This window comes from Cupressus sempervirens, chromosome 2 (assembly GCF_028749045.1).
Source record: "Cupressus sempervirens isolate cs-2001-9-10 chromosome 2, ASM2874904v1, whole genome shotgun sequence".
Classification (NCBI taxonomy): domain Eukaryota; kingdom Viridiplantae; phylum Streptophyta; class Pinopsida; order Cupressales; family Cupressaceae; genus Cupressus; species Cupressus sempervirens.
The window spans coordinates 578,382,678-578,409,932 of record NC_143119.1 but is presented as its reverse complement, the minus strand read 5'-3'; the positions used below and the strand labels follow the sequence as shown (position 1 = coordinate 578,409,932).

Below are 27,255 nucleotides of genomic sequence, written 5' to 3'. Positions count from 1 at the left end.
TTGGGATTTTGACCAAAGTTGGCAAACATTCATTCAAAAGCTATGAACAAACAAGCAGACAAAAGTTTTGAGCAAGCACGTCAAACACACCAACATCCTAGGAAGCTTTCTACAAGGATGAAATTTGTTATAGCTAGGGAGTCCTTGATATACGCAAGGTATGTGAGGCCCAAATCCGTAGATGAAACCAAAAAGATGTCACACAGCCGAGAGGAGCGGTAACCCACTTCTCCTCTTTCACTTCTCAAGGGTATAAAGTTCCTTGAGGCTTAGTCCGAGTGACAAAATCTTGATTCCAAGAGAGGTGTCTTTCGATTCACCTCTCGGTTCTTATACTTCGTCAGAACGCTGGAGTTGAGGTCGTCCAAGGGGTGATGAAATCCCCAAGCAGGCCTCCTAAAAAGAAACAAGGTTTTGGATCCTAATCTTATGCACCCAAGATGGCCTCGAAAGACGACAAGGGGAGAGAAGACTTGGATGATCTTGGGCTAAAAAACATGCTTGTTCTTTTACCAACTGATGCTTAAGTTTTCTGATTTAGACTTTGCAAGCACTCATGTTTAAGATACAATGTTTATTCCAACTTTGAAGCGTCGAAAAAAATAAAATTGATCGAAGAATGTGAACAAGAAGAAGAGTTAGGGTCAACAAGAAGGTAAACCCGTGCGCCCGGAGGCCCTCCATGTCAAGTATCGATTGATTTTTCTTTAAGGCATTCAAGATTGAGTGTGAGTTTATTTTAAGCCCAAAACAAAGGTGTGTGAGATTTGATTTCAAGCGCGCACCCGGAGGCCCTCCATGTCAAGATTTGTTCAATTTTAATGTCCAAATGAAGTGTTAGCGAGCCTAATGTGCATTCAAGAAATTTTCTAAGTTAGAAAAACTAATAAAAACACAAGTGAAGTTTGATCTTTGTGGAGCACTTAACACCCTCTTAGGTGGACCCATCCCCATAGATGGCACTGAGATTACAACCAATGGTTAAATTGATGGGTGATTAAAGAGGGTGAGTCCAACAACAAACTCACTCAAAGAGTCTTTATTAGTTTTTATAACTTAGAAGATTTCAAAAATGTGGATTCTTTTTATGCCCCAAAAGATGATTATTTGATCTATGGCATTCAAGATTGGATTTGTTGTTTTAATCATGCATTCATAAAAAAAACAAACTTGATTTTAATCCATGGCACTCAAGAGTGATTTTAGCAACATGCATTCAAAGACAAGTGATTAAACATTCAAGTTTTTTCCTTTGAGCATTCAAGATTGAAATTTTGTGTGTTGTTTTAAGAACTTTGAAGTGCTTTGTTTTAACCTTAGATCATTCAAGATTTTTTTGGACTCAAAAGTGAAAATGACTCTTTGGACTTTGGTTTTTATTCAAGATTTTGTGTTCTAGTTTGCATATTTTAAGCCCAAAAATGATATTCCTAGATTGTTTTGATGCATGAAAAACCTAAGAAACATTCAAGATTTTGCAACAAGACATTTGTTTGGAACAAATAACAAAGCTTTTAGGACAATTATTGGCAAGCATTTAGGACTCTTAGTTTTCATGAGATTTTTAAAAGAACTTTAAAATATTTGCAAATGAGGTTCATTTTATCCTTGATTGATGCTTTGAGTTTGATTTAGATTTTAGTGTGCACTTAGTGTTGATTTTGAACCTTTTGAAATGGAAACTTGAAGTTCTTTTTAAATTTCCAAAAATGAAGTGTTCCTAACTTTGCATGAATGCATCTAAAACCTTGATGTTGCAAGGATGCAAATGATTGGATTGGTTTAGTTTCACTTGTTAAAAGATTTTATTTTTTTTTGGCAAATTTTTAGTTTTTAATGGATTTAAGTATGATTTGGGGGTTCATTTTAAGCACTAAAAAGAAGTGTGTATGATTTTGCTTCCTTAAAAAAAATGGCCAAGATCTCCCACAAGAAGAAGAAGAAGTAGATGGAATAAGAAGAATATAGACAAGAAGAGGAAAAAGAATTCCAAGTTCTTTGTCCACCTATAAGCTTGAAAAATCTGCAAACACTATGAGATATACTATGAGTTCCTTTGTCTTCTTCATGCTCATGTAGACCTACAAAACCAATTTATACAATCCTACCAATCACAAAAACAAGCAAAATTAGCCAAAATCAGCAAATGACATACAAAACTTGACTAAAAAAGCTAATGAAGATGACCCATGCGGGGTCCCACCGGGCGTGCCAAAATGTATATGAGCAATGTTAGTATGCTAATAGAAACCAAATTTAAATAAAGCTTCTACAAACTAAACAAAATTCATAAACTTCAAGATAGACTAAGATGAACCCTCAATTGAGAATATGAGCCATTAATGGACTCTCTCAATGAGAAGCTCTCTTGTTGAGTGGCTTTGTCGAAATAGATAGGATGTATGCTCAAGCTTATGCTTCAAAAATGGCTTCAAATGGAGTTGGAATTTGGGTGTGAGTGTATGGTTTTGATGTAAAATGGCTTCTTAAAATGGAATTATGACTTTACTTCATGGATTGTGTTAAAATGGCTTGGGAGGGGATCCAATTTATAGGCTAAGGGCTTGAGGAATTGAGGGCTAAGATGCAAGGATGGAAAAACTCATGGAGGGCTTAGATTGCATGAGAGGAGAGCACATGGATTGTGCTCCTTACAACCAATCAGGGAGTGACACATGTCACAGGGTGAGAGGATGGAGGAAAGGGCAAGGACGAGTCAACAAAGGAGGCTCAAGAGATAAAATCTTCATAAAGACCCTTCATAAGTGCTTTGTAAGAATATTTATGACTTTGTGGGCTTTATAAAGTTTTGTGGTTGAGGATATTTGTGAGAGATATCATGAAATTTGAATTTGAAGGTTTAAGGGGGTTTTAAGCTTGCTTAGGGTTGTAAAAATGATTATAAGAAGGGTTAGAGATGGCTTAGGACTAGGCAAGTGGATGGCAAGTGGATTGCAATTAATGAGGGTGGGTGAAGGAGGAGATATTTGTTAACTTTGTCTTGAGTTAGCAAGTATTAACCCATGTTTAGGGAATGTGACAAGGTTAGGAGGGGATTAGGATTAGGGTTAAAGACATCTTCTAGAAGAGTCTAGACTTTGGATGAGGATGAAGACTTTCTAGAAGAGTCTAGAACTTCCTAGGATGAGGATGAAGACTTTCTAGAAGAGTCTAGAACTTCTTAGGATGAGGATAAATTAGATTTTTAGGAAATAAATAAAGTTTTATTTATTTCAAGGGTTTGGTTTGAGGAGATATTTATTAAAAAAAATTTAATAAACATGAGGATTAATATTTAATCTTAATTAAATATTTTGAGTTGGGATTAGGGGTAGGAAATGATGGTATTAGCCTTTAATTAAAATTAAAGAAGGATTAGAAGATTTTGGAAGAGGTTAGTGGTCTTAAGAAAATTGGCCAAGTTTTGGGCAAAAAATAAATTTTTTATTTATTTTGGGTTTTTTGGTCAATTTATTAATTAAATAATTAATAAATAAGGAAATAATGTTTAAATAAGATTTAAACATTTTCGGGAGGGATTCCTTAATTAAATATTTTTAATTAAGATAAAGGGATTTAATGACATAAAAATAAATTAATTAATTAATAAATGATGATGTCATCAGGGACTTTTTTTCAGAAAATAAAAATATTATTTTCTAAAGGATTTTTAGGTGTCTACAAAGTAAATACCCTGTTAAAGGATTTACAAAAGCTTGCTAGGACTACTTAGTTAAGAGATTTTACCGATTCACCTATTTGAGTGTCTTTCTCTTCTAGATATTAGATCACCTCTTTCCTAATGTATACTTGGTCCTCTATGATCAGATGTATCACTTCTATCCTCTCTTTTCTTCCCTTTGTTCTCTCTTACTGATTCTACAATTCAATTCTTTGTTACAACTCCTTAGTCACCATGAATGTTCTATTTTTGCATGTAATCTTCTCTCTTCACTCATAAATTCTTTAGGATTTTTCTTCCTTAAGAAGACTTAGGTGACCTAAGGTTACATAGGAATCAACAATTGTGATTCACCCATTCTGCCACTTAAAACATCCCTTTATATGATTGGTTGCATGTACTACATAGGGATTCTCAATACATATTTGATCTTATCATCGAGAATCACCAAACAATCCTTAAGTCAGCCCAACAATGGTTTACATAGGATTTTGTACCATTACAAACAACTGTGTCTAAAACTATTTAGTCAACACTTGAAGCCTCTGATGCTCAGCATCCACTATATCTTCAATGTTGTAACATGGCCTCTAAATGACTCGGCATCCACTGTTCACTCAATATTTATTAAATTTCTCATCAGTAGAGTGACTCGACACTAACTGTCTTCTCAACACATACTATATATCTTTCTTGGCATGCATTATCTGATAACTTATGCTCGACATACACTACTTACTTGGCATGCACTAAGTATTGTTAAGTAATAACTTAAGTGTATTGTCACTCATATGTTAAAACCAAAATGAGATCAACAATCTCCCCCTTTGACATGAGTGGAAAAAACATTTTGTCATGCATATATAGCCTTAACTTATGATCATAAATAAAATAATCTATAAGCTTTACTCGACTCACATACAAAATTTCAAAATTTTGCAAAATTGATGACTTATCAATCATACCTCAAAACTTCATAACTCCCCCTAAGTTGATTGTTCTTTGTTGTATTTGAATCTGATATACTCCTACTGAGTAAATATTGCTTAAACTATTGGCTTTCTTTATTTCTACATTTACTCCCCCTTTGTGTAATCTCTCATATTCTCCAATATCCTACATTTATCCAATATCCCCCTTATTACTCAATATCCTACTTTTTTGACACTTATGTCATGGGTGGTGCATGAATAGTGTGTTTATCCAAAAATGTTTGATGGACCTCTAGTATATTATTGAGTGTTGCATCCCAATTGTTGCATGCTACCTGTAGAGATTGAATTTGAACATCTAGCTTGGCAGCAAGGTCTATTAGGTCCTCATGAGTAGAAAGATGAGAACCTTTCTTCATTAGTGTTTCAACAAAGGCTAGTTCCTTGTGCAATACCTCCATGTGTGGATCAACATGGCTTGAATGTTTATCAAGGTAGCCCTAATATTTGCATCTTGTGCTTGTAATGCAACTTATTGACCTTGAGTAGATAAAAATATTTGAAAATGAGTATGGTTTTAAACAAGAGACAACTTAAGGGTATTACCTATAGTCTTTAAATCTCTCTGCAACTAGTCAATAGCACTTCATGCTTCTTGTGTGGATAAATTCACATCATAAAGCTTTGTGTACAAAGAAAATATATTCTCTAACACCTTCTCTACACTCTCCATCTTGGCTACTAAGTCAACCTATCATAGTGCATGGCACTAGAAATCTTTTTATAAACATTTGTTTGAAATCTTTTCTCGAACCATTCTAGAATTTTAGTGTTTGTATCCAGATCTGCATCACTAATCATATCAAACATATCCACCACTTGTTCAATAATAGGTTTTTCTTCATTAGGTTTTGGAAGGCTAAATGCATCAAGAAATATTTCTTTGATTTCATATAGAACTTGTCTTTTCTTGTGCTCCCTTCTAAGTAACTCTTGGTGCTTCTTCCTTGCTAGAGCTTCCTACAATATGCTCATTTCTTCTATGGTGATTGTTTCTAGATCAAACTTTGGAAGTTCAATCACCTCATCTAAGTTGAAATCTCCATAAGATGTGCCTTTTCCAACCTTAGATGTATCAGGACTAGACCTTGATGATTACAATGGTGTAGCATCTACACTCGACCTATGAAGAGATTGACTAGGAATAGGAGATGCAGAGATTGGTAGGGTAACCAATGTCTAAATTGCTATTTGTTCCTCTAGTTTCCTAGTCAAAACTAACTCTTCAGCCCTATTAAACTCCTTCTATATGTTGTATTCTTCACCTTATATCTGTGAGATAGGTGCAGGACTGCCTTCCTGACCTATGTGGACTCGTTTCCCATCTTGCTCAACTATCAATACTGCTTGCATTGAAACATTTGGCACTATTGTGCTAATATATCATGTCATTGTGTCCTTCACTTGATATAGCACAATGGAAATTGAAGCATGAGTGTCAGTGGTGACACCCTGTAGTGCTTCTGGACCTCTTATTTCTATAGATGTAAGGGGCACACTAGATGTGTTAGTTTTCTATTTCTGCCCTATTGATTCTTTGACAAAAAAATTTGTGTTGACTAATACATGATTAATGCATAATTTTTCAGCTAAAGTAGAATCCTATAGTATCCTTTTCAAATCATCCTCTGTCAAAGGATTGATGTTCTTCATTGTGTTATCAGAAACATCCTTTATCTTGATTATGACATGTTGACTTGCTAGGAACACGTGAGGGGGACTAGCACTCGACATATGTACCTTGAGTACATTATGATCTTGTTATTTCTCTTCTTTAGCTATGGCCTCTACATCTTATTCATTCTCTATGTCTCCCTCATGTCCATCTTAGATAGATACATCTATAGTAATCTCTACTACCTCTTGTTCATCTTTTACTTTATCTACCTCCTCAAGTGCTTGTTCAATTTCCTTTTCTATTGTCAACCCATAAATGACTTTCCATATCTAGGTGCTCTATTTGACAACCTCTTCAATATTATTCTACAAAATATTTAAGGTTTTGTATTTGGGAGAAGATCTCCCCTTCTATTTTTTATGGCCCTAGTCATTGATGACTTGTCCAAATCTAACATTACTCTGGATAGAGTAGTCTCCTTATATTCCTTTCAGTTGTTAAATTCTATTGCCACCTTTGCTCAACTCTATCATATAGACTTTTGGGTAATGAGTTGGCAATCTCAATAGGTGTGTTCTTAAATGTCACCATCATCTTATATACAAATTCCTCCGCCTTATTCATTTCTACCTTTCCTAGTTTATCAAACTCAACATGTGTGAACCTTGATAAATCTCCATGATTCTTGATATTATCACACAAGTTGTCCAAATTAGAAAAGGTACTGTGGCTTACCATTTAGAATTGACTATTGTCATCTTCAATCATGACTTTGTGTTCCTCAACTTTCTTTTTCTACTCAGTCACCTCACATAGCAATATTGATTGAACTTTGTGTTCTATCTTAAGATTTCTAACCTCTTCAGTTAGGGCACCATTCCTTTCCATCAGATCTGCAACTACTACATCAAACTAACTTGAGTTTCCATCTGCAAACAATTCACTAGTGTCTTCCTCTTGGAAGTGTGTGTCATTCTCCTCAATAGTTATCTCTTTCCTTCTCTTTAATGAGCACTTTAACTCATATCCTGCTTCATTCAGTTGATGTAGGGAAAGTTGGACTTCAATATTTTTGTTCTCAATGACTTTTCCCAACTTGTAGACTTCCATCTTAAAGATCTGCCCTCAAAACTATAAATCTTTCCTTTCCAAAGAACTAGGCCCTGATACCAATTGTTGGAAATAATAATAGGGAAAGTAAACTCTAAGAGGGAGGGGGAGGGGGGTGAATCAATTCTTCAAAACTTTAACCATTAAAAAATTCACCACACATCCATCTCATAATTTGCATGCAAACTAAAATACCAAACTAAGAATATTCATACATAGCATGAAAACAAATAAATACATATGACACAAGATATTTGGTTACCCAGAAACCCTCCAATGAGAAGGTAAAACTGGGGTGGGTATGCCACCCACAAATATTCACTACTGTAGTTGTAAAGTGTATCTAATGAAGGTTACAATTATTTGATCATGAAATATGATCTACCCGTGAAAGGTCTCCCCTATTAAAGGCTTACAAATACTGTTAGGTCTTACCCTATTAAAGGATTTCAACACCTTGTTAGAAGTGTGCTTGGTTAAAGGAGTTCAACTTACAATGAAGTAAGCATCTTGTTAAAGGATTTACAAAAGCCTGCTAGGACTACTCGGTTAAAAGATTTTATTGATGCACCTGTTAGATTGTCTCAACCTTGATCCTTCAGTTAGCACCTCTCTGCTAGATATCAGATCACCTCTTTCTTGATGTATACTTGATCCTCTCTGATCAGATGTATCACTTATGTCCTCTTTGTGCTTTCCTCTATTCTCTCCAACCACTTCTACAATTCAATCCTTTGTCACAACTCCTTAGTCACCATGGATGTTATATTTGTGCATGCAAACTTCTCTCTTCACTCATAAACTCTTTAGGGTTTTCCCTCCTTAAGAAGACTTAGGCGACCCAATGTTAGGTAGGAATTAATGATTTTGATTCAACCATTTTGCCACTTAAAACATCCCTTTATCTAATTGGTTGCATGTATTGCATATGGATTCTCAATATAGATTCATTATTATCATCTAGAATTGCAAAACAATCCTTACATTGGCCCAAAAATAGTTTACATAGGAGTATGTTCCATTACAAAAAATTATGTCCAAAATTGTTTACTCGACACTTAAAACCTCTAATGGTTGACATCTACTATATCTTCAATGTTGTAACATGGCCTCTGAATGACTCAACATCCACTGTTCACTCAGCATGTATTAATTTTCTCATCACTGGAGTGACTTGGCACTAATTGTCTACTCAACACATATTGGTGCTCGATACATACTATATATCTTTCTTGGCATGCATTATCTGACAACTTATGCTCACCATACACTACTTACTTAGCATGCACTAAGTATTGTTAAGTAATGACTTAAGTGTATTATCACTCATATGTTAAAACCAAAATGAGATCAATAAGGTCAACCTTGATTAAAGGATTTCAAATACTATTTACAATGGTTAGAAAGTAACATTAGGTTTTGATTTGTTAAGTACAACTAATATTGCATGTATAGATCTCTATTCATTTCATAAAATTGATTCACTATTTAGCCTCCATTTTCATCTTTGTCTTTGATTTTCTTGCAAACCCTTCAAGCAATCACTCTTCACCTCTTCTCAACTCATCTCAACCTTCCTCTTAGATTCGACAATCAATAACATCAACAACTACTCCAACTTTCACTCTTTTTGGAACATCTTTAAATTTCACCCTTGTACCTCCTTGAATAGGTAATTTTGATCTTTTGCCACTTAAACATCACTCTAGATCTTAAGGTTTATGATTAGATTCGTCACATAAAATGAATCTAAATTCCATTTTGTTTTTTTTCTATAGAAACTTCTCTTGGAATCCATTTCTTAAGACATTTACCTAATCCTCTCCTAATATTAAATGATCCAACTCATCGATCCTTATCTTCAAAACACTTTTCATATTCCAAGAAATCAACTTAGTCGGCTAGAAATTATGATTTCTCATAAACTATTAAAATGTTGTTGCTAGGGCAACAATGTGTTCTGACACTCGGTCATCATAGGGTTACTCGGTCACTACTGAATTTCTTGCTTGGTACATACATTGTCACTTGGTCAACACTAATTCTTCTTGGCTTGTTATGGTGCTTGATCGGCACTAGCATCACTCAACATATACTCTAAATTTGTTAACCTTCAACTCTGTTGCTCAGTCAAGCCTATGCCTTTGATCTATCTTTGTTCACACTTTCAAGACTTGAGCATTACCATCTTCTCCACTTGTAACATAATTTAAACAATCAATTTATCTTGTCAATGTTTAGCTAATCAAATTTCCATTTGTAGTTTACTCTTCATAATTCAACCTTTCCTCTAGATAATTTTGTTATGAACAACTTCTCAAATCCTCTTTATCAATCAAATATATATGACACTTAGTTTAGATAGAAAATTGTCTCACCAATATTCTTGACATCAATGACAACACAACAATTGTTCCAATTGTAGTTTCCAACAAATAATAGTATAAACTATTTTTTAATGGGGAATGATGACCTTGTTAAGTTGTATCATAGGTTTAAAAGGGAACAATTACCACTAGTAGGGAATTAGGTATGCATGTTGATAATGAAATATTTCACTTTAGAAGGCAGGTTCAAATTTTACTAACTTTAGTGCATGCCCCTGCTAAACCACTTTAGGAATCACAATCTCATCACCTTTCAAATTTTTCTACTAAATTATATTAAATGTTCAATTAAGGAGGTGGTTGAAAATGCCAAAAACTACAAGGGAAATCCATCCCCTTTCACAAGGGCTCATTTATCATCTATTTCATTTTCACCTTGCCTTATGTGCCTCAAGAAAATTACTATGCAAGAAGCCCCCACGACATCTGTATGCACCCTAAAATGTTCGCCTAGATTATGGGCCCCCATTATTCAATTTATCAAATTTCCTGAATCAATGGTTTGCAATATTTTATTAAATCAATTCAAATCAATTTCTTTCATCAAATTGTAATTAATTTAATTATTTCAATATTTCCTAAAGGTTTGATCATTTTATCCTAAGTCTTATTTAATTAAAAGAAAACCTCTCTTTTAATTAAATAATTAATCCACATTTAATTAATTAAGAGAAAAACCCCCTTTTAATTAAATAAACAAAATGTCACTTGAAAAAAAAGGAAATAAATTAAATAAATCTTTTTTTAATTTTCTCTACACTTAAATGCACATATTTCTAAGTGGGATTCCATTTAGTTTTCCTCCTCTTTTCTCATTGGTATAATTTTGTCTCACATGGTTCAAACTCTATTATCCCATATTGGTTGTGAGAAGCCCCCCACCACCACATTCTTCTTTATAAGGGAGAGCCCTCTCCTCATTTTGGACATCCATGATTATGCTATTGTTATGTTGTAGGTTTAACGAGCAATTTTTGGAGGAGTTTGAGCATTAAAGCTTTTTGTGGAGAATTTCTATCTTCTTGTCTTCTTCTCTCATGCATCCATGGCTTCCATCATCATGATCCATCCTTGCATTTTCATATTAGCTTAGATCCATATTTGTTTTCATAGATTAATATTGCATTGTTATTTCCTTTTATAGATTAGATTTCATTTCTTGCATTGTTTTGCATTACCATCATTTAGATTAGTTTTCATCTTCATTTGCATTCATATTTTGATCTTTGAATCTCTCATTTTATGGTGTACTTGCATTGGCACAAACTAGGTCAAATTGAGGGCCTCCATCACAAACCCTTATACTCCATGAATAGAGAGCTATGAGTTGCCATTTGAGACCTCATTCTTTAGCAATCTTGGATATAATGACTCATAGAAGTGTACTCACATTTTAGGCATACATCTTTGGCACCCACCATGGGGAAACCCACCTTTACTTGTTGATTTTAGATATTTTTGGAGTTAACCCCCTTGTGCAGATTTATTTGGAGATAAAAAAACCCTAGATCTAAAATATTTGATCATATCTCCCAAACAATTTAGTTTTTTGATCTGAATTTTTGTTTATAGGGTGGTGACATATCAGAGAAGCTTCAGTGAAATTTTTAGATTTTTTTAGGTATTTTTGAGTTTTTATAATGTTTTCTTGATTTTTCATGAAAAATCATTTTAGGGCATAAATTAGTGAAGTTTTTGGAAAAGTCTACATTTTTGGAAATCTCTCTGAATTATAAATAGAGATAGTACTTTGTATTTTGATTTTAGAGATAATATTAGGGCTTAATAATTTAATTTGAAAAAACTGGTCTATTTTGACAAAATGGCTAAGGCACAAATGAAAAGATCTTTTCAAAATTTTGATATTTTTGGAAAGCTCTCTAATTTTTAATAGGGGTCTTTTTTCTACATTTATGGTTTTGGATCCAAAATCATATCATATAGGTCCAATCTTGTTGACTACATTAAAAATCATGATTAACTTGCACTTTATTCGCACAAAGTTCAATGTATAATATAAGTTGTCATTTTTCATGGAATCAAATAGTTCAATATATAGTCATGTGAATTTTCCTATTTCTTCATGATTTCATGCACTTGATTGATGTTTGTAAAGGTAACTTGGAGGTCAAAAGAGCAAAAAATGAAAAAAATTGGAAAGCGTGAAATCAAGGTGCACACATTTCGAACCCTCTCATTTGAATTATAAAAAGTGATCATTGTGTTCTTTTTCATTGTAAAATAATTTTCTTTCTTTTGTCAATTTTTTTGGTGTGTCTTTCCAACATTGAAAAAAGGGCTTAAAATGAATCATTCACATTTGCATTTGAGCTTAAAATAAAAAACCCCTTTTGTCTTTTAATCCCCAAGATTTTCTTATTGATGTTTTCTTCTTGTATCCTTGTTAAGGAGTTTGAGGGGAACCTAAATAAGGAGTCTTGATTTTTATTTTTTAGGGGGCTTTACTAGAGAAGTAATCACTCTAGGGGATGACCTCAACTCCTGTGTTTCGGCAAAGTATAAATAGCATGACTTGAATTTAAAGACAAGTCTCTTGGAAGTAGCAATATTGTCAATCCTGGCTAAGCCCCAAAGAAATTTATACCTTTGGGAAGTGAAGGTGGAGATCGGGTTACTATTTCCTCCTAGTTGTTTGGTAGTATTCTCTTTCATTTATGAATTTGGGCTTCACATACTTTGCATATATCAAGGACATCCCCTAGTTGATCTTGTGCATCCTTCAAGAAACTTGAATAGGTTGTTGGTGTGTTTGATGTACTTGAATGTTTAGAACCTTCCTCACTTTGAACAAAAGGGGACACATCCATCAAATTAAGCCTTAAGGATTCTTTCCTTCTATATGCTTTCAAAACCACTATGGGATTTAAGTGTTGTGCTACCAAACCTCAGTCAAGTTTAGTTGATTATGAGTTGTCCTACGTCATTAAAAAGTATCTAGTCTTACCTACCAAACCTCAATCAAGTCTAGATGATTATGAGTTCTCCTCTTCCATTAAAAAGTATTTAGACTTACTTGCTAGTTTCTCTTTTTCAAGGTCCACATCTTCTACTCCAAGACATCAATTGTCTTTATCTTATAGATCCAAAGACCTCTTGAGAGAGAAAGTGAGTAATAACTCCTTTGAGAATATGTCAATATTTCATGATGGGACTATCTTTGAATAAGATGAGAATGACAAAAATGGTCCTAGATATACTTGTTGGTTCTATTTTTTGTCAAAATACCTTCTCTCTCAAAACATCCTCAATTCTAAATACAACTTCAACCATGGTATCAAAGGACTCAAAAAACATCTTCTTAACTTCATACTTCATCTCAAAAACCATGTTACCAATGAGGATTTTAATATTTCTTTCTCAAGAATAGTCCTAGAATAGCAAGAGCACTGTCATTTCCATCTTTGCAAGAAATTAACAAAGGATTCTCCTTGATTTTGCTATCTCAATTATTAGTTTCCACTTGTTATCCCACATGCTATCTCCTTTCATGGCTTTTTTTTTCTTGTCCAATCCTTGCTTTATATGGTTATCTTTCCCTAGCTTGGGTACTCTTGAGGCATCAATCCTTGAAGATCACTTTCACTTGCTTCATACACTCCTTGATTATCCATCATATCCACCACCTTCTTGCTACATCATACCTTACACCTTCCTTGGCAATGGAACAAATGATGTGATCTTGCTTGAGAGTGAGTAATCTCTAAGTCATTCTAAAAATCCAAAAAAAATCATATATGATGTTGAAAAAAATCTTTAAAAGCATAAAATGCCTTGAAAAAATGATCATCTTAGTAATAAGCGCTTTGATGTATCTCTAAAAAATTTATATATTCTAAAAAAAAAGAGAAAATCTTGCCAAGTGGTAACAACTTAGAAACAAGTGCTACTTGATACCCTTGTACTTATGTCTATTAGCATATCACTTTGCACTCTTAGCTTAATCCATTTCACTTCATATATCCTTTTGGTATTCTTGCTTTTGGAGTTGATCCTGGTCTATGTCTAGGGGGCATAGGTGGTCTTTTTCTTTAGCTAAGGTCTCTTTGTTGCGTTGGCATTTCTTTGGCAACTCTTGCAAATAATGTTTTTCAACACTTCCCCTTGACATTGAGTGTTTCTCAACACTTATCATATACCTTTTCTACAATCTAGGATGTCATGATGCTTCTCACTAACAAATTTGATATTCTAAGGAAAGTAGTCATGTGACTTGCATGCACACACTTAAAATTGGTTGAGAATTGTTAGCTTATTTTTCTTTTTTGTGTTGTCTATGATGATTTATTAGTTGAGTTTCCTTGTCTGATGAGTCTCTCTGAGATGCCTAGCTAGAGGACTTGGGGCATGGGGCATGTTTTTATTTGTTTTATTCTTGTGGGTGTGGTCTTGAAACTCTAGAGTGTCTCTTGTTGTACCCTTGAAACACTTAGGAGATTTGAGGCATCATCCTTGACTGTTTTTGCACAACTGTTCTTATGGTCATCCTGGCATCTTTGCCTTGATGCGAGCATGGTTTTGCTACATTAAATTGGGTAAGCTAACATTGAATTCATCTTGACCTTTATGCCTTTGATGATTATGTTAGAATCTATCCACATTCCAATCCGATATAAATCACATTCATATATTCATAGTTGCACTTGTAACTAGTGATGATTGTGTGATTTTTTGATATTCGTTAATAATGGCCCAATGATAAAATAAGTTCTTTTACATTGTCTAATGAATGATCAATACAAAATCCTATGTTAAAGTTGCTCTTTTGCAAGTACACCTTTGCTTTTTCATGTAGCTTGCATTATTAGACTTCATGTTAGTTTGCATTTTTAGGCTGCATTATGAGTTTGAGAGGGTTTTCCCTTCATCTTTCTTATGGAATTTTAATCAAATATGGTCATGTTTTGATCTTCATTTCCTTATCTTCTTTCATGATCTCAATTAAAATTTCTATCTTAAACAGTTGATTGATTTTGGGACATTATATTTTCTTCTTCCTATTTCTTTCCATATCTTCCAAACTTCTATCTTCCATTTGATATCTTCCAAACTTCTATCTTCCATTTTCTTTTACTTCACTTCTTTTCTTCTAATTCATCTTTGGGGCATAATATTTCATGCTTGATGATCTACCTTAGTTCTGTGGTTCTTATATCTTTCATCTTACATCAAGAACTTTACCTTTTGTTTGATTTGATCATCTCATTTTGATTTTGATCATGAGGGGGCAATACCTATAAACTTCAATCCATGATTAAATTTTATCAATTTTATCCTTGACTTTTTAAAGTCAAAATTTATTTGTATTCTTTGTCCTGATGTGTTCTCGAATCGACCACATGTCTGGGTTGTTTTGTGATCCCAAATTGATCTCACTTCAATTTCTTTCTTTGACTCCATGTGTTCCCAAGTCGATCACATATTAGTCAAAGAGGGGCAAATGTATGCACCCTAAAATGGTCGCTTAGATTATGGGCCCCCATTATTCAATTTATCAAATTTCCTGAATAAATGGTTTGGAATATTTTATTAAATCAATTCAAATCAATTTCTTTGATCAAAGTATAATTAATTTAATTATTTCAATATTTCCTAAAGGTATAATCATTTTATCCTAAGTCTTATTTAATTAAAAGACAACCTCTCTTTTAATTAAATAATTAATCCACATTTAATTAATTAAGAGAAAAACCCCTCATTTAATTTAATTAACTATTTCTTATTTAATTAAAAGAACTTGCTCCCTTTTAATTAAATAAAATCCTATTTGAATTAAAAGAAAATCCCTCTTTTAACTAAATAAATAAAATACCAATTAAAAAGAGGAAATAAACTAAATAAATCTTTTTTTATTTTCTCTACACTTAAATGGACATATTTCTAAGTGGGATTCTGTTTAATTTTCCTCCTCTTTTCTCATTGGTGGAATTTTGTCTCACATGGATCAAACTCTATTATCCCATATTGGTTGTGAGAAGCCTCCGACCACCACATTCTTTTTTATATGGGAGAGCCCTCTCCTCATTTTGGACATCCACGATTATGCTATTGTTATGCTGCAAGTTTGGAGAGCAATTTTTGGAGGAGTTTGAGTATTAAAACTTTTTGTAGAGAACTTCTATCTTCTTGTCTTCTTCTCTCATGCATCCATGGCTTCCATCATCATGATCCATCCTTTCATTTTCATATTAGCTTAGATCCATATTTTTTTTCATAGATTAATATTGTTTTTTTATTTCCTTCCATAGATTAGATTTCCTTTCTTGCATTGCTTTGTATTGTCACCATTTAGATTAGTTTGCATCTTCATTTGCATTCATATTTTGATCTTTGAATCTCTCATTTTATGGTGTACTTGCATGGGCACAAACTAGGTCAAACCAAGAGCTTCCATCACAAACCCTTGTACTCGATGAATAGAGAGCTATGAGCCACCATTCAAGACCTCGTTCTTTAGAAATCTTGGATATAATGACTCATAGAATAGTGCCCACATTTTAGGCATACAACATCCACTCTTTTTCTCACAAACATTATAGACACTCCAAAAAAATGCATCTTTAATTTGAACACTGCTAAATTACCTCCTGGTCTAGGACCTCAAAAACTCTAGAAATCTATATGTAGTTAGTAATGAGCTTTATGACACTAAGAAAAAATCCCCAATTTTTAGTATTCTTCATAATGAAAAAGGGGGAAAACCTTCCCCTTTTGGTGAAACACCCAAATTAACATTCATTAGAGTATTAATAAAGAAGAGAAGGAAATTAGGGAAGAGACCAACAAGAATTGAAGTAAGTCGAGGAAGTTTCGCAAATTGGTGGCCCATCTAATAAAGAAAGGAAAAATGAAAACTTAGGTTGATATAACACTTAGGAAGGCAAGGAGAAGAAAAGTTAAAATAAAAATGAAGAGGAAGTGAAGAGTGAAGGGGTTGACAAAGTTGAGGTAAAAGAGGTAGAGATAGATCGCTCAAAGAAATCAATGGACAACTCCATCCACATCTCTAAGAGAATAAAAATGGGACCAATAGACCTTAACTTATCATGTGATGCCAAAGGAAGTAGAGATGGAAGGGACCTATAAAATTGATGTTGAAGGGATTTGTGTAGATTGCAAAGCCATTGCAAAAGAGACAAAAACACTCAAAGCTAAAGTTATGGATACTGAGAAGAAGTTGGGGATTGATTCTTGGTCTAGCTTGAGGGTCATGCATAGTTTCACCACCTCCCTTTGCCTAATGCAAAAGAAGATCCAAGAGAATGATGACACAAATAAAGGAAACTATAAGGAACTTTTTCCCTCAATGATGACTGGACAAATGTGCTCTACTAAGCTAGCTACAAAGTTAAGAATGCCCATTAGGGTTAATTTATCTTTTTTATTTATTCATTTATTTTTGTTAGTACTATTTATGGCCTTAGGTGGCCTTATGCTACTAAACTAACATAGTTTTTGATGTTAGTATGTTGTTAGTATGCTTTTAATGTGTTGAAGATACTTTTCTACTTAATGGTTTTACGCATTCTGGGTTGTTGCATTACAGGGACAACACCCTTGATTTCCTACCTATTAAAATGAAAAACAATTGAACTTTCAATCAAAATAACATATATGTTTTGATATAATTGTTAAGCAAACATTTTAATTCATATAAAAAATGATTTAAATGAAACGAGACAATACCTTGATAGAATCTCTAAAAGTGAAATTCAAGCCTTAAATAGAAATGAAATGTTATAATTCAATTATAAGAAATAATAAATGTGATCCAATCTAAAATAGACAATTCTTTAAAAATTGAATTATAGATAACGTTAAATTAATTATTATGATACAAAACATTAATTTTGAATAAAAAATAACAAATTAAAAATATATTTAATATTGAAATTATATAAATATCATTAACACAAAATAACATTAAAACAAGAACATGACTATCCTCTCTAGAAATTGCACCATTGACTAAATTTCAAAAAAACAAAAACACAAATTTTTTTTTTGTGAAATTTTAAGCATTTGGTCTTCATGATTAGTATATTTTGTGATAAAAAACAACAAAAGTTTTGAGAAAATTTAGTTATGTTTTAGTGAATGTAAAAAAGAATCATGTTTGACTTTTCTTTTTTTAATGTCTTTCGTACATTTTGTCTAGAGATTAACCAATACCTTAAAACAATTTTAAAAACTAATTTTCTTAATAAGATTCACAATAAGTTAAGTAGCATCTTATGTCTCAAAGATTCTTCAATCATTATAAACATAAAACAAGGTACGTTAAATCTTGAAGTTGAAATTAATGAAATTTGTTAGAAATAAATTAAGATTATGATTTGGAAGGAATATAATGACACGTGCTACTTTTGTGCTCTTGATAGTTTCTCTCATCTCAAGACTAAACAATTCAATCTCAACCCTCTACAACGCGACGCGTTGCCAAAACTTGTTTTACAGTATTGTATAAATCAAAATAAAATAATCAAATCAACATAAAGTATTCATTGGATTGGATTCTGATTTAATATGCTGTAATATATATTTGTAAAAGATTTGTTAATATATAAAAAGTCAATATTAACGAGACAAATGTTTTGGAATCTAAAAAAAAAAGAATTTATTTGACAAGATTATAAATCAATCATTTTAATTGTAGATCTAATTTACATCTACCAATTTTTATCTTTAATGTTTTGATATGATTTCTTTTCTAAATCTAAATTGTGTTATATTTGTTGTAATGTGTTTATTTATTTTGGATAATTAATAGTTTTTTAATTAAAGAGTCGTTACAAAAGGGTTAATTTTATTTAGGTCAATTCTTACAATATGGTTAGTGGGTTTTGAAAAAGTTAAAGATTATAGATATTCATGTAGTGAATGTCTTAGATATTAATGCAAGTAAGAAATATAGCAATAATTCTTTGATTTTGATGTAAGATTTTTTTTGAATTTTGGAAAGTTGTTACATAAGAATTAATTCTAGTGTGATCAATCCTTATAACTTAGTTTGAACTATTTTTGAAAAAGTTGAAGATGATAATCTTAACTCTTATACAAATGCAAGTAAGAAATATAGCAAAAATCCTTTTATTTTGCCGCTAGATGTTCTTTGAATTTCTTAAGTATTAGGATAAATATTCTCTTGATGTCAAAACACATCAGGGTAGATTCTTAGGGTTAGCTCATTTAGTCTCAAAAACTACTTTATCTAGCTTAGGTTGTAGCTCCTACTCTTGATTGAATAAGGCTAATTTGTAGGATACACTCTTGATTTAGTTGGCCTAAGTTGTGGGCTCAACTTTTGATGTAGTTACTCTAGGTTGTGGGTTCAAATCTTGATTTAGTTAAGCTAGGTTGTGTGTTCAACCTCTCATTTAGTTAGTATGGGTGGTAAGTTCACGTCTTGATTCAACTAGCATGGATTGTGTGTTGAAGTCTTGATTCCACTAAAATATTATAAAAAGGTTTCACACCATAAAAAACACCTAAGCTAAACTCTTGATTCTTCTTGATTGAAAAAATATATTATAATACTAGTGTAGATATCTTAAATAAATCTATCTAAAGAAATGTCGATAAATATCCACTACAAAATAATTATAATTTAATTTACTACATCTAGAATTATTTATATTTCCTTTATCTCTACTTATTTAGTTTTTTAACTAATTTAAGCATTCTACTTTAATTTCTAAACAAATGGATGATTTATATTTCCAAATATTATAATTTGAACAAATAAATATTTTATGTGGTATTTATTAAATTATTTTTAAAAGTATATTCTATTTTATAATAAGATTTAAACTTTTGACATGTAGATGGTTGTCAAATTTAATTTAGAAGAATAAAAGTTAACAGTAACACGCTCACAACATCCACTCCACCCATTCTACCTGCCTATCGACATTAATTATCATTAAATACGAATAAAAGATAATGCACTTCAAATAACCACAAAATAATAACAAGAAAAACCAAGCCTACTCCAACAAAATGCCACATAAAGCTTGGAACTCTAAATAATAATTAATTAAAAACTTTGGAAATCTAATAATAATAATAATAATAGAGGAGGCATTTACCATACCCACTAGAAAGGGCGGAAAATGAAGAGAAAGAAACGGTCCAACCACTGATGAAATTGAAGAGCATTACAACAAACTTGTGAGTGAGGGTAAAAGATGCTCACCTCATTCTTTTTGTTCTATGTGGAACCACAAATTTAGGGTTTCTATAACAGTTGAGCAAACAAATGTGAACCTTTGAAAAAGCCAATTTTATTTATTTAAAGCGTTTGTGCCAATTTGGTGGCGTGACTCAAGTCACGTATAGCCTCTCGCCAAACGTCACATATTAGTCAATACTCCCACTTAACAACTAGACCAACTCCTTTTGCTCTCATTAAAATAGCTACAAAATATTCTTAACAAGCAATTTGGTAATGACAACCATGACAACCACCTCAACAACTCAAAATATGTTATAAGGGTGGCTTCTCCTCTATATTAGTACTCAAGTTGTTGAATGACGCCTTGCCCAATATACTCATCTTTCTTTCACCATTTTCTTCCTTAGTTTTAAGCTTCTCATCAACACCACATTCTCATTCTCCCATTGCAACTCTGGCTTCTCTTATAATGTGAGTTTGTTTTATGCTTCTTTTTCAAGTTTTTCTCTTTTAATTTCTAAAGTTCAAATATATTTGGATTTCTAGTTAATCTTTGAATTTTCATTGTCACTTTCAAAAGGAAAAAAATGAGATTTTATTATAGTCTTTGATGTTAATTTCGAGACTTTTTATTTTAGCTTTGAGTTGAATTAATTGTTTCGATATCTTGGACTTCTTTAGTGAATACACGGTGTTTGAAAACTTTGGCTTATTGAAGAATAGTGAATGAAAAGTCTGAACACTCCGGCTTTGGAAACTTTGGTCTACTTAAAGATACGAGATAGGGAGTAGCATTGTCGAGTTATTCTTTGGGTTTATATCACACCATTGTTCAAGTTAATCTTTAAGTTTCTATCGTTGTCTTCAAAGTTAATTGTTAGGAGACCTTCATCTTCATTTTCATCTTCTAGTTTAGTTGAGCTAAGGATTTAAAGATTTTGGGTTTCTAAGAAATCAAAAGAAATGAGAATTCTGAACTACTAAAAAATACTAACTGAATGTAATGATGGGAAGTTGAAAACACTTGACTACACTTTTGTGTGATAGAAAAGAAATTAAATTGAAATGTAAGAATTTGAACATTTCTCTTTAGCTTTTTCCTTTTAGAACTTTTATTCATTTTATTTTAATGAGGCATTTCAAAGTATAAATTGATTATTCAGTATTTCATTATTTATACTCTTCCTCAAAAGACAAAACATTGAAAAAAAATTCTCATAGAAACTCGCGGTTGCTTCACAAAGAAGTTTATATCCAACTTTTTGTTGCACCAGTCATTCGTTAATGTCTTTTAAGAAAAATCAAGATTAAAGAATCTTTAAATCAATAAAATAGAAAATCTTCGAATTGCCATGAAATATAATAAAAAGAATTCTGCCTGTTATAGACAAATCCAAACTGCAATGTATTCATCGCCTGTGATGTTGGTCGCATTCAACCATTAAGATTGTAATGCTTGTCTCTGTCGTTTCCTTCATCGGATTCTGGTTCTTAAAGTATTTCCATTTCCCCAATCTTTAAAATCTTTGCAGGAATCCTTAAATTGGGAGGGAGATTCGTCGTTAAAACTCGGAAAATTTTCGTCATTCGTACAGCTCTGAGATCGTACGCTGCAGACAAGAGGCGGGAAAACGCGAGGAAAATAGCTTGACCAACATGGCGGAATTTAATCCCAATTTCTGGCTGCCGTCAAATGTGCTCAGCGACGATGACGATGAAGAACAAACTGACGCCCTGTTGACGCCCCGGGGCGTTGCGGCGTTTGAAACAGAAACGGCCCAGGTTCGAATCCTGTTGAGCTTTGAATTCTTCACGTGTTTTGTATTTTCGATTTTTTTTCTTGGTTCTTATGGCTCGAGTTTGGTTGCAGGAAGTCGCAGGTTCGAATTCCCCAAATTCAACGATTTCCAGTGGTTCATCGCCGTCTTGCAGCCAGACGGAGAGAGGGAGTGATGCTTGGGATTTATTGGACGGCGCGGCCATGAAATTGAAGGTGAATGAGGTCAACTGGAGTAAGGATTTTCATGCCGAGTGGTCCTCTGCAAATAACATCAAAATTCACGAAGGAAAAGGAAATGCCTTCTCAGCCTGGAACTCGAGTAATTTTGCCGAAAATTCTACTATTCCTGCCAGCCAGGTAGACTGTTATGTTTGATTCAGTTTTCATCAATTTAACTGCGATTTTAGTTTCGTCCGGCGTTTCTTTGACTTATCCGTCCACCAGGAAACTCTAATTTTTGTTTGGAGTAGAGAGGGCTGAATTAATTGTTCAAAACAAAAATGGTTGTTGTTGTTATAATGGTTATCATGCTGCGGTGGTGATGAAGTGAAAAGCAAGGCGGTTTAATTAATTAGTGTTTTGAATTATCTTAGCTTGTTTTGTGTGTTACTTGGACTGAGCTGTACAAGTGCTTTTAAAGTCTAAGATGTAGATCAAGTATTATTAATGAAGATTACAGATTTTTTCCTTTATCTTTTAAGCTAATGACAGATTGAATTCCACAACATTAAAATTGTCTGATAAAGTATTTTTTCTCATTGAAATCTGCTACAGGGAATTTTTAAGTGGAATAATTATATTTCTGTTAACAATTTATTGTGATTCGTAATACTAATTGAAAATTTTCTGCCATTAATTTCTATTAACTTTTTTTTCTGGAAGAGCTTGAATTTAACCAAGCGCATCCAGAACCAAGATTACGAAGAGATCATTTTCTCTTCATTTTGATTTCAGAATATTTCCGTTTCAGAGATTTTCTGGGTTTCGTTATATACATTTCATTTATTCTGATTTGCTGTTGTGTCTTTTTCATGCTTGGTTAATCTTAACTGAGGTTATGAACAATCTACTCAGTATTCTCAGGATTTGAATCTACTCAGTATTCTGAGGGTGTGAATCTAGGTCATTCTGTAACACATATTATAGTAGTTTTCCCAAGCTTATCACATGAGCGTAAGATGCATCCTTAAGCCATAAAGTTGTAACATGTGTGCTTGAATCATGTATCAATTATCATTCCATCTGAAGTAAAGGCGTGCAAGCCTTATCGTATAATTGCAGTGAGGAACATTTTCATTTAAAGTTAAACCCAGGTCACGTGCTCACAATTACTCTCTGTTACCATTATTCCACAATCCAGGGACTTAAAAGTTACTCTCCACTTAATTTGTTATTTTCTGCCTTACTTTTCCATTTTTTTGGTTCTAAATTAGTAGTCTGCTTTTATTTTCTGCGTTTCCATGACTTTTTTCTTGTAGTTGCTGTTACCGGTGATTGTTCACCCTTTGGTAATCCTCTTTATTACGGTCCAAACTCGGATGTTCTTTTTGGTGGTATTCAAGCCCTGTATTTCTGTGGAAATCTTTTGGAACACGGAGAATAACAAAACACAAGAAAGTATTCTCTTTCTTGTGTTCTGTATAATTTACTTCTGTAGATGTGTCTTTTTAAAACAAAGGTGAATTTTGGGGTCACTTTTGCCCTACTGTTTGTTTTTGCTGTTAAACACCCAGGAATGAAAGATATTGTAATATGTGCTCATTACTTAAGTGAAAAAAACAAAGAGATTGGCAACTTGAGTATATTGAATGCTGATTCGCAGTTGGCACAAGTTACATCCATGGTATACTAGATTTGTCCAAGTCATACTTGCATTCAGATATCATTCAATAATATAGTGATACCCTGCTGGAGTGTGGACGTAAGTAACTTTTGCCAAGCCATGATAAATAGTGTTTTGTATTCTACCCTTCTTTGATTCTGTATCTTTGCTCATTTTAAATATTCACAAAACCAACCAGAAAATCACATAATGGACATGCTGTGGAGTCTGTGTTGGTGTTCTATGTTGAATTTCTCTGGCAAGTACTTTTGCCTTAGCTGTGTTTATACCATCTTGCATATATCTGATAAATTCAGGACTTGAGTAAAATCGAACATTGTGGTTGAGTTGTTTACCTTGTGCTAGCAGGTTTGGATCTACGTAGCATATATGTTGCATCTGGCAGCGGCATGAATAAACATAGTTTGATGTTGAGCTTCTACAGTGATCTTGGAGTAGTCTTAGGTCCAGCACACCACCTGCATTCTTATTGTTAGCTGATATACTATAGGGTGGACTATTCTTGTTCTTCCATTTTGATTAGATACATTAATAGTTCATTTTGTGTTTAACAGTAATCGAATTTTCTGCTTTCTTGATATATAATTTGGTACCATTTTTTTGGGTATAAGATTGTCTTCTATCTGACTCTATCAATGTACGGTTGATTTATAATCTCGTCCTACATAGTGATGCCCATCTGTGCTGGGAAATAATGATCTGTCTATCACCATTCAATTTCGTTGAAGTGCTTAAACTAATGCTTAATTGCTCTCCAGGTTTTTTGGTCGTAGTTTTCATAACATAGTGCCTTGTTCTTGTATTTTAGGATTTTGTCTCTGAGTGCCCTGTTCCAAATTTATCCATTCTCATGTAATGCTGGGATTTCTTCTTCTTCTTCTTTTTTTTTTCCCTTTTTAAATTGTCGCTTCCTTATTTAATTATAATTACGTGTCTGTTTTTCTTCGACCCATGCTTTACTGACATTTTTATCTTCCTTGGAACTTCACTCTGAGTTATTCTATAGCTTTTTTTTTTGGTTCTATTTCTCCCTCTGCATAGTTCCCTAGGAACTTTCTATTTTTAGGATCTTTGACAAGCCATTCGCAGAGCATTAGCCCTTAGGGCTTATTTGGGATTGATTTGCTCTTTCTTCCTAAGAACCGTTACTAAGTCAACCCTGTTTTGTTAATGCATTTTACTATGTACCATTTCATGATTGGATGGCTTAAACATCAAACACTAAGGCTTGATTCTTAGACTCTAATTGTTAAATAGTCATAATTGACTGACTTATTCTAAGCTTAGTTTTCTACTTCATATGTAATGTCTAAGGGCGGCCTTTGGCAGTTCTGTTTTCTTCATCAGCATATTTGTTGTGAATACTTACTCAGATGTGTGCTGTGGATGGTTTTTCAGTTAGTGCAAGAGAAGATCTGCCCAGTACGCCCTGGATGGTGCCAACAGACAAAACTCATGCAGAGCCAAGCAACAAGAATTGTTGACCATTCTTATCCACCATGGGCTTTTGTTAATGGAGGTGGGTCAGGCATGAAAGCAGTTTTTCTTGATTCTAATGGATCTAGCAGAGAATCTGGAGGCACAGGGGTTTTCCTCCCTCGCAGGACTGGAAATAGCATTGATTCGAAGAAGAAGAAGAAACCTGGTGTGTAGCCGGTCTTGAAATATTTACTTACCATGAATCATTTGCATTTGACCTTGGATCTTGCAAAATATGTGTATGAGATAGCATTTGTCCCTTTCTTGCAGGTTTCTCTACTGTTCTCCTTCCTTATCGAGTCGTTCAGGCGTTGAACCTTACTATCCAAAATATGAATGTACAGTCGCCTGTTCGTGGTAAGACCTGGATACTATATTCTTTCTTGTGACTTTACCCATATTATAAGTTCATGTATGGTTTTTTAGCATCTATTTACATAGGTTGTTCATGCTCTGTATTTTTATTCAAATTTTTTTTTTGAATTCGATTGCGAAAGAGAGCATCATGAAAAAGTTGATACAAAAATAATCACACAATTGAATCCAGAAACATAAAGTTTGATAGTTTCATACTGCCAAATTTATTTATTTTTTGGTTCCTTGGCATTAAGGCCTATTTCTTATAGGACACTCTTGTTTTGGTACTTCCAGTTTTCATACTCGCTCTTATACAATTGATTTCTACTGATTCCTTTTGATATTCTTATTTGGAGTACAAAGACTTGAGTTTTACTTTGTTCTTTATTTGAGCTGATTTGTTCTTATTCATGCAATGCAGATTTAGACAGGTGGAAAAATGGATCCATCTGCGGTAGGAAGGTTGAGAACAATAATCATATTTCTGGGAATGGGTGGTCTGATCAACAAAAGGCGTCTTTCCATTCAGTCAATTCTAATAATCATTCCCTTCACACTGAAATTGGTCTACCACAAGATTGGACTTATTAAGTCCTATTTTTAACCTCATATGCTGCCAAGAATTCTTAAGATGATCACAGACGGGCAGCCACTTGAGACTATTATATCTATAGGAGGTGTATGTAGACAATAATAACACTCTGTGAGAGCAATTAAAGACACTGAACAATGCTAAGGTATGGATCTGCTGAAAGGTTGTCACATTGGGAAATTTATCACCATTGTACAGAAAGTAAATAGTAGGTGATTCAAATTGCCATATGGTCACGACTCATGATAATTATAATCACCACCATGGTGACTATCTTGCATGTACAAGACCGGGAAAGCTTTAAATCTCAATGAACATACAGCAATGTGAATAAATGGCGTTTACCCATAAGCGAAATTGAACTTTTGCAGTTCAATGTTCTGTGTCTCTGTAACTAGCAGAATAATGAAAATTCAATCCAGCATACCTATGCTCTGGTAGGTTATGTTGCCCGTGTAAATGGAACGCATCAAACTAACTATGGCTTTGTGCAAATAAGCCAATTATTGGACCTGGGTTGTACTTGTGAATCATTTTCACTTATATATTTATTCTCATTATTATTATTATTATTATGTATATAGCGTTCAGTGAAGTGGCTCCTTTCTATACGTGTAAGGTGCATATTCATTTAAATGCATTCAGTCTTGGAGTTCACGTACACCATTCCCTACAGCACTTTTCAGAGGAAAGTTGTGGTACCCATTGGCTGGATGAAATCAAATGTCCATAGTCTTATGATTTTTGTCGATATGGATTCATTGGTTTAGTAAAGGAAGTTCGAAAGCAATATAATTTAATCAATTGAGCATTTATTTATTTTTGACCATTCTGTTCAATATACTAGAAAAAAATTATAATAATGTATTTCACATTTCACACACTATTATCATTTTAAGGGGAGCATAGTTAGTTTTGTTACTATATTAGAAAACATAATCATTAGATGTGGAGCAATGACATAGAAGAGTAATGAGATCATGAGATCTTGAGCAATGACATAAAAGAGTAATGAGATCATGAGATCTCAAGCAATGACATAAAAGAGCCTAATGAGGATCACATTGTTTAGAAACATCCCTTCTATTATAAATGATGTCTTGACCCTATTTAATCATCTTCAATTACTATCTATTATTAGCAAATTCACAAGCTACTAGTTGGTTAGAGAGAATGAAATGAAAAATATATATTTTAAACAATTCACATCAAACTTTTTCTTT

The 27,255-nt window shown here is 33.2% G+C and overlaps 1 protein-coding gene across 2 annotated transcripts; it reads left to right on the top strand.

Moving 5' to 3' along the window:
* Positions 1-20,317: 20,317 nt before the first annotated feature.
* Positions 20,318-26,611, top strand: LOC149574749 (uncharacterized). 2 transcript variants are annotated; one of them, XM_089814565.1, is made up of 6 exons: positions 20,318-20,452; positions 21,514-21,763; positions 21,852-22,118; positions 25,003-25,249; positions 25,354-25,440; positions 25,862-26,611. In XM_089814565.1, the coding sequence occupies exons 2-6, from the start codon at positions 21,638-21,640 to the stop codon at positions 26,029-26,031; spliced, it is 897 nt and encodes a 298-aa protein (XP_089670691.1). In that variant the 5' UTR covers positions 20,318-20,452; positions 21,514-21,637; the 3' UTR covers positions 26,032-26,611. The 2 variants fall into 2 exon arrangements, with proteins under 2 accessions (XP_089670691.1, XP_089670690.1); XM_089814564.1 differs by lacking the exon at positions 20,318-20,452 and having other exon boundaries at positions 21,190-21,763.
* Positions 26,612-27,255: the final 644 nt, after the last annotated feature.

What these genes read in the sequence shown, in the direction of transcription:
- LOC149574749 (XM_089814565.1), top strand. Translation starts at nt 21,638, where the DNA reads ATGGCGGAATTTAATCCCAATTTCTGGCTGCCGTCAAATGTGCTCAGC. An exon ending in CTACTATTCCTGCCAGCCAG is followed by an intron (nt 22,119 to 25,002) that starts GTAGACTGTTAT and finishes ATGGTTTTTCAG; the next exon opens with TTAGTGCAAGAGAAGATCTG. An exon ending in GAAGAAGAAGAAGAAACCTG is followed by an intron (nt 25,250 to 25,353) that starts GTGTGTAGCCGG and finishes CCTTTCTTGCAG; the next exon opens with GTTTCTCTACTGTTCTCCTT.